The 7072-nt window shown below is 43.5% G+C and overlaps 1 protein-coding gene across 1 annotated transcript in view; it reads right to left on the reverse strand.

Moving 5' to 3' along the window:
• Window positions 1-3491, reverse strand: part of GSAP (gamma-secretase activating protein) — a 42877-nt gene extending 39386 nt beyond the window's left edge. The window contains 3 exon segments of the mRNA XM_025894623.2: window positions 357-432; window positions 3411-3461; window positions 3463-3491. Coding sequence (XP_025750408.2) covers window positions 357-432; window positions 3411-3461; window positions 3463-3491 — 156 coding nt within the window.
• Between the last annotated feature and the right edge of the window lie 3581 nt (window positions 3492-7072).

Consider the following 7072-nt stretch of genomic DNA (forward strand, 5'->3'; position numbering starts at 1 on the left):
AGTTTACACTTCCCTAAGAAATTCTGAGGGTGAAAAAATGTGCCACTTACGAAGAGTTAGCTGCTAAAGAAATTGCCTTTCATTCAGCATGAGATTCTGGCCCACCAAAAACTCAAGGGTAAAAACTCTACGGACTTAATCAAGTCAGTACTTTACTCTCCATTTCATCATTCTTAACCTTTGTCTGAAGTGGAGACAGACACTTTCCTACTGCCCAACCCCCCAAGTTGTAATCAGTCGAGTTTTCGTTTTCTAAACCTCAATGCAAAAAAAATATTAAACTACGAGAACTTAATTAGATTCACACGTAGTGTTATTCTCAACTGTATTTTTATAAAGTTTCAAGAGAGACTTACCTTCCAGGTATAAATAATTTTTCCATTTCTTTCAACATTTACAATATATACTGCTGATGAATTCTCAGAAGTATCTGAAATAAGAAGTATCAAAAGGCACCGGATTTTCATTTGAGCTGGTTCATTGTACAATACATACACACTTTAAGAAAAGATGCTAAATACATGTAATGATTTTTTACATGTAAATACTTACTTATATTTCCCTCCTGGAAACAGAAAATCTTTTACACCATGATTTAAATCTGATAAACTTCAACACAAAAAGTTAAGAGATTTCAAAACAAACAGGAATTAATTATTTATCTAAACCCCTAACTCTTCATTATAATTGTGATTCTAATGGCCACTACCTTTTGTTATGAAAATTGAATGTACTTTTTCACAGAAAAACAAGTAAAACAAAAAAAATCCAAAACCCTTGCATTTATTCACTATACATATGGGGTTCAAACAATTAAGTTGTACTCCAACACTAGCCTAAAGAAAGTGTCATTTGCTCCTGTCTGCCCCTTCAGCATCTCAAAGGAAAGCCTGGAAATAAACTATATCTTCAGAGATTAATTCTGTGTACTTTCCTCATGCTGCTTTTATGTTTTCTGATCACTGCAACCATGAAAAATGTGTTTATCTCAGATGAATTTTTTATTAAAATTGTAAATTTTGCCCTTAATAAGGTTGAAGCTGCATGATTGGTTGTAGTTTTATCATAAAGGTAGCCTGTAGTTCAATAAGCATCAACAAAAAGAATTGTCCACAACTCTTGGCAAGCACATAGTCAAGTTTGACACTATTTACTTGGTAGTTATCACAAAGCCTTGATAGAAGGAAGACACTTAGTAAAACTTAGTTTAACAAGCCTGATACTATAAACTGGCTTGTACAGCTTTCAGTGATAAGGGAAAAAACCTGTTTACAAGTATTATCAGAAGGAAGTAAATTCTCTGTTTTGTCATGGGAGGACAATGAAAATCCTTCATGTACATTTAACAAAGCATCACTTTCTATTTGTCTCACATCACTCAAAGTACACTACAATACCACTACATCAGGGCTAGCTGGTGACAACTGAGTCAGTCTCAGATAACCATACAACCTGCTCTTTTTTGAGTGGAAACTTCCTGGGACTTAACCACACCTCAAACTTTCAAGATGAGCACTATGGTCTACACATCTCTGCCTCATACAATACTCCCTCAGAATAGAATTTAGGTAGAGAAGGTCCATGAGAAATCTCCATGTCAGTGAATTTCCTTATCACCTGACACAGATTTCTTAAAGATGTTGAAAAAGCTCTTTGTCAGAAGAGAATTTCACGTTACTGAACAGTCAGTGGGAATATGGAGCCAAAGAAGAAGTGGCAATGGTCTCCACCCTTGGAAAGTCCTGCAATGTAGAACTACAACTTCTTCCTCATGCCCACAGCTGAGACCAGCAGATGAAGGGCTGCAAAAGGACCAACCCAACCTGCCTGCCCAGCAAATGGCTCTTATTGACACAATCAGGAGAACGCAGAGTTAGATTTCCTGAAGGCCATTATATGCAGCTCATACAAAGCTTAGTGGAATAAAGAGAACAAGGCTGGTTCGCTTCACTTGCCGCTCCCTTCCTATCATCATAGCTACTCCCAGCTCTCACACAGTTATCAATTCTCACATGCTATCGAGAGCTTTCAAGACCTCAGAAAAAAAGTAATAAATATAACATCTGAAACCAGTGATACAGAAGTACCACGACTCCTACAGATTATTTGCTTTCTGTGATTAGATATTTCTTTGATGTTTAAATGAATCTTTTCATTCCTACCTCCCATCTTCACATTCCTAATACAACAGCACTGCATGATGGGAAGAAGTCAGTATAGACAGATAAAAAGGAAAATGTAATACAGTAAAGTTGGTGTTGAATCAGATGCACCTTCCAAACTAGATTATTCTGATTCTGTATTACCAGGGGCATGTCCTGAATGAAGACTCTGTATTGCATTTTAAAAAGCTGAATATGATTGTCCCTTTCCCAAACACAAGTCAGCACCATTTTGAAATCCTTATGCAATAAATAGGTAGATTTTTCTTTGAATTCATCACAAATAAATTCATAGATGAATCGATTATGTGTGGAGACTTTCAGAATTTTACCTCAAATCTCTTCAGTACACCATTCAACAGTTTTTCAGTAAACTGTGTAGAAAATATATAATACTTTTTACCTGACTTTGTAAGTCATGGCTTAGTAAATAATTTCCTTATTTACCAAGCTGATACTTCTTGGTTTGCAGCCAAACAAGATCTTATGAACCTATTTGATAACACCCCTTCCATGTGGTAAGCAAGTTGAATATTTTGAGTAAATTAAAAGCCACCGAAGGAGCTGGTTTCAGGTTCATCCCACAGTGCCCCCAGTGATATTTCTACTGAAGCAATCATTATTACAGCAGTATTATTGTATTAGAATAAGGTTTCCATCAGTTTCTGAAAAGCAGAACTGGGTCAGCTGCTCTGTAGATGAATAAGAACAAACAAAAGCAAAAAGCCACAGGGCCAAGAATACAGGGGGTTCACTCTTTTTTCCAACCACTACCCAGAGCACTCTCCAGGCTGGATATCTCACAGTGCTGCGACAGCTGCCGCTGCCTCTAATTTTAACTAGCGCTCTTTTACCAGACAGACCAAAGTGTTCAGGCTATGGGGTTTTTTCCTCCCAGAAAGGGGAGTAGCGTGGGAGAAGGAACCATGCTAAAACTTTTGTTTGTTTGCTTTGGAAGGGGAGGGGGAAAAAAAGAAAAAGTCCCAAACGTGTGAAGAAGCAGGAGAAAGAAACAAGCTGTGGAGCGCAGCGGGCGTGTTAGAAGTGTTTTCAGCATGTGAGAAATTCCCGGAGGACACCAAACTCGCCCACCTCGAGTCCCCCGGCACCCAGGGGTCGCTCCCGGACGGGGATCCCGCCGCAGCCCGGCTCCTCCCGCACGGAGTCCGGACCGGAGCGCCCGGGAGGGAGAGAGAGGAGGAAGGAGGGAGGGATGGAGGCTGTCCCTGGCCCCGGGAGCGTGTTACTAGAGCCGCGGCCCAGCCCTGCGCCGCCAGCCAGGGGACACGTCCCTCCGCACTCGAACTCGGGCACCAGGCGCAGCAACATCGCCCCGCCCCGCCCCGCTCCGCCCCGCCGCCTCAGCCCGCCCGCGGGGGGGCTCCGCGCCCATCGGTGTTTACGGGGGTTCCCGGCGGCGGTTCCGCGGGTCCCGGCCCGTCCCGGCCCGCCGGCCCTTCCGCTTCCTATCCGCGGGGGGTGCCCGGCCTGCAGGTGGCCCGCTGGAAGAGAAGGCTCGCGTTTTCCTGGCGCCCAGGCTCCTCCCCAGGCACGCTAGAAGAATCACAGAATCACAGAATATTCTGCCCACAAGGATCATCGAGTCCAGCTCTTAGTCCAGCACAGGACATCCCCAAGAATCACACCATGTACCTGAGAGCATTGTCCAAACGCTTCTTGAACTCAGGCTTGGTGCTGTGACCACTTCTCTGCAGAGCATGTTCCAGTGCTCATCCACCCTCTGGGTGAAGAACCTTTTCCTGATATCCAGCCTAAACCTCCTCTGACACAGCTTCAGGCCATTACCAAGGGTCCTGTCACTGGTTGCCACAGAGAACTCGGGGCGGTGTTTTTGAAGCCTCACCACAGTGTAACTCACCACCAAGTGCTTCAGACAGCAGCCTCTCAGTGAGGGCTGGTGTCAGGCTTTGATCATCTGGTGTTCACTGATCAGGAACCACGAGTGACCTGTTGCCCTCCTCACAGTCTCCCAGGAAGGGTTAGGGTGTTTTCCAAGACTTCAGCCAGCATCCCTGTTTTCTTAGCTCGTGCGCTCTGAAATTGTTGGTTGAATAAATCAAGTCTCTTTCTTTAAACTGTTGGCAGAGCTCAGGATGTCCTCTCAGACTAGGCCTGGCCTGCAAAGGAGGTAAAGCTTTATGTATTCTTAGGTGTCTTTGTGGTTTGTTTGCTTGGGGTTATTTTAGCTGTTGAAAATATTTGTAGCACTGATAAGGTGCTACTCCATGGCTATCTATAGCCTGCTTGTAATTACCATTTCCCTTCTGACATGTGCTGGGTGATGTCAGCCAGCTAAAGGTGGCATAAAAGTGGAGAGACTGTAAGGGCACACACCAAGCTTGGCATACCCAAGTACAGAACAGCTTGAGCCTGTTCTGAGAGGTAATCCGGTACCAAGTTCCTCCCCTTCATTACTAAGCTTTGGAGCTGTATAAAGACCAGATGAGAAGCAGGTACATCTGCAACATGTGGATGAAAGGCAGTTTGATAATCAAAAGGCAAAGCAGACATAAGCTTCCTCTCTATCTTCATATTGCCAACTTTTACAGTTTTATCACAAGTTTCATAATCAGCATTCTTCTTAAAGCTCCTTGGATCAAGTGGTCGTGCAAGAATTTCAGCTTATCTTTTCACTGTTGCGAAATAAAGCTTGAAAATGTGACTGGAACATTTATTTCAGAGACAAAAGGAGAAAATAGACCAAAGATCCCAAATGGATGCATTTTTTAAGAGACGAAATGGGGATAATTCACGAGTATTTGGAATGACACACCTGGGGGGCAAGCAAAGGAATGAAACAAAGCCAATCAAATGACTGACACTGTCATCATCATGGCTGGGCTTCGCGAATGAAGATTTAGGAAGGCTCTATCCACGTTTGTTACAGGCACGCTGGTGGCCTATGAGGCCAATATGAGACAGACATATCCAATTGCAAAAGGCACAGCAGAAAGACTCCTTAGGTGGTGTGTTCAGCTTTGTGCGACCGCATTGGAAGAAGATGCCCGTTGGCCTGCGGTTAACCAACTGGGTGAAGGTGGAGATGAGCTTTGTTCAGGCCACCTTTTCTAGGCCCCTCTCTGAGTGGAGCAAGCAGTGCTGTCCTTGAAAAGGCTGCTTGGTCGTTCAGGGTGCTGCCCCAAGAGACTGTCGTCTCCGGTCAGTCTCAAATGACCAATATCCTGAACCGCCTGCATGCAGGGTTGGGTCTGCGGCTCCCAGTGCACCTTTCACCTGCCATTTCGACCCTTGCCAGTCGCTACAGGGCTTTGTGAATGTGGGTAAAGCCTTCAAGCCTGCGCAACGGATTTTTTAGGTGAGATGCAGTATGTGCGGAACTGAACCCACCCTTTAATCCTGAGGTTCATCTACCAGGGCCGAGCGAGCTTGGATGGTGGCAGTGAGGTCCTCAGGACGTAGGTTTGATTAGAGTGACCTTCTCTTAGATGGATGGCCTTACAGGGCTAAGCGAGCTCCATCTGCCCGAGTTTGGGATTGGAGTTGTCCTTCTCCTAGGATGACTGCCAGAAGGCTAACGAGCTCATCCTGCCCAAGAATGTATTAAATCTGGTCCTACAGTTTTGACCTGTCTGGCATGGGCGACCCTACTGGAGGCATGTACCACATAGCTCACAACCACATAGGGGTACACAGACTACGTTCCTATTAGAACGATTTGGGCAAGTCTTTAATTTCCTACTTTATTATCACCTATCTATAAACAATCTGAAGGAGATATGACTGACACTGTAACTATGTGCAAAAAGGGAGAAAAACGCCTATACCCAGAACTAGAGTGTACTTAAGGCCAGATGAGGTCAACTGACAGAATTTTTGCTTCTGCAAAAGAAAAAAATATGGAGATGGGTAACAAAGAGTGCCTATAAAAGGAAAAGAAAGAAAATTAGATATGGCTGTCTAGTATAATGGTTCTGCATTAAACAAACAAACAAACAAACAAACCTGTCACTGTTCTTTTGTTTCAATATCAACCATGCCACTTGTTACAGTTCTTGAAAGAGAGCCCACATAACTGACGGATGAATTATTCTCTAATATTTACAGAGTGAGACCCATGTGACAATGCTGTTCTCCTAGAGTATCTTACACAGGATGTGAAAGGCTTTTGGGACAGTAGGAGCTGCATGTAGTTAACATGTAGTCTGCTTGTGCCCTGTGCATAGGATCCATCCTACAGGTACTATTTGGGAAAGAACTGTAAGGATTTGTACAAGTTGCTGTAAAAGTTTGTACAAGTAAAGACTTCACAGTCAGGTGTGCAGTAGGAAAAACCTTTCTTGTTAAGGAAGTAGTTAATAAAATTTCCCCTCAGACTGTGGCTTCAGTGCAAAGGACTCTTCATTATTTTTGTAAGCCATATTTGTTTACATTATTTCACTGATGTTTCTTAAGACTCCTGGCACAGAATGGGACCTCACCTCCAGTGCACCATACTGGGAACTTGGAAGCTTCTCTGGTGCTAGTCCCTGAAACAGAGGCAAGAGAAATTATCTCAGAAGTTTCTCTATCTTTTCTGTAAAAAGGAGGAAGTGGCAACCTGACAGATGAATAGATCTGAGAAACAGAAAGGGATGAGGTGATTCATGGCGACTATCAGGGTTTAGAGATATAGAAACATGACAGAAGCAACCATGTAGAGCTGGGAAAGACCAGCATAACAACACGAGCTGAAGGAATTGATAGGAGCAAGAAGCCAGAATAGAAGGGAATGAGGAAGAGAGAGTCTGGAAAGACAAGACAAAGCTTTATAACCAACACAGAACTGAAGTCATTCTTCCTAGAACTGCAGTAAGGATTCCTAATTTTCTCTCAATTTTTTTCATTTAAGTGTAAAGGTTTCCTTGTGACTCTTAAAGGTCCAAAACACA

The sequence above is a fragment of the Manacus vitellinus genome, unplaced genomic scaffold (genome assembly GCF_001715985.3).
Source record: "Manacus vitellinus isolate BGI_N305 unplaced genomic scaffold, ASM171598v3 scaffold_13_pilon, whole genome shotgun sequence".
Classification (NCBI taxonomy): Eukaryota; Metazoa; Chordata; class Aves; order Passeriformes; family Pipridae; genus Manacus; species Manacus vitellinus.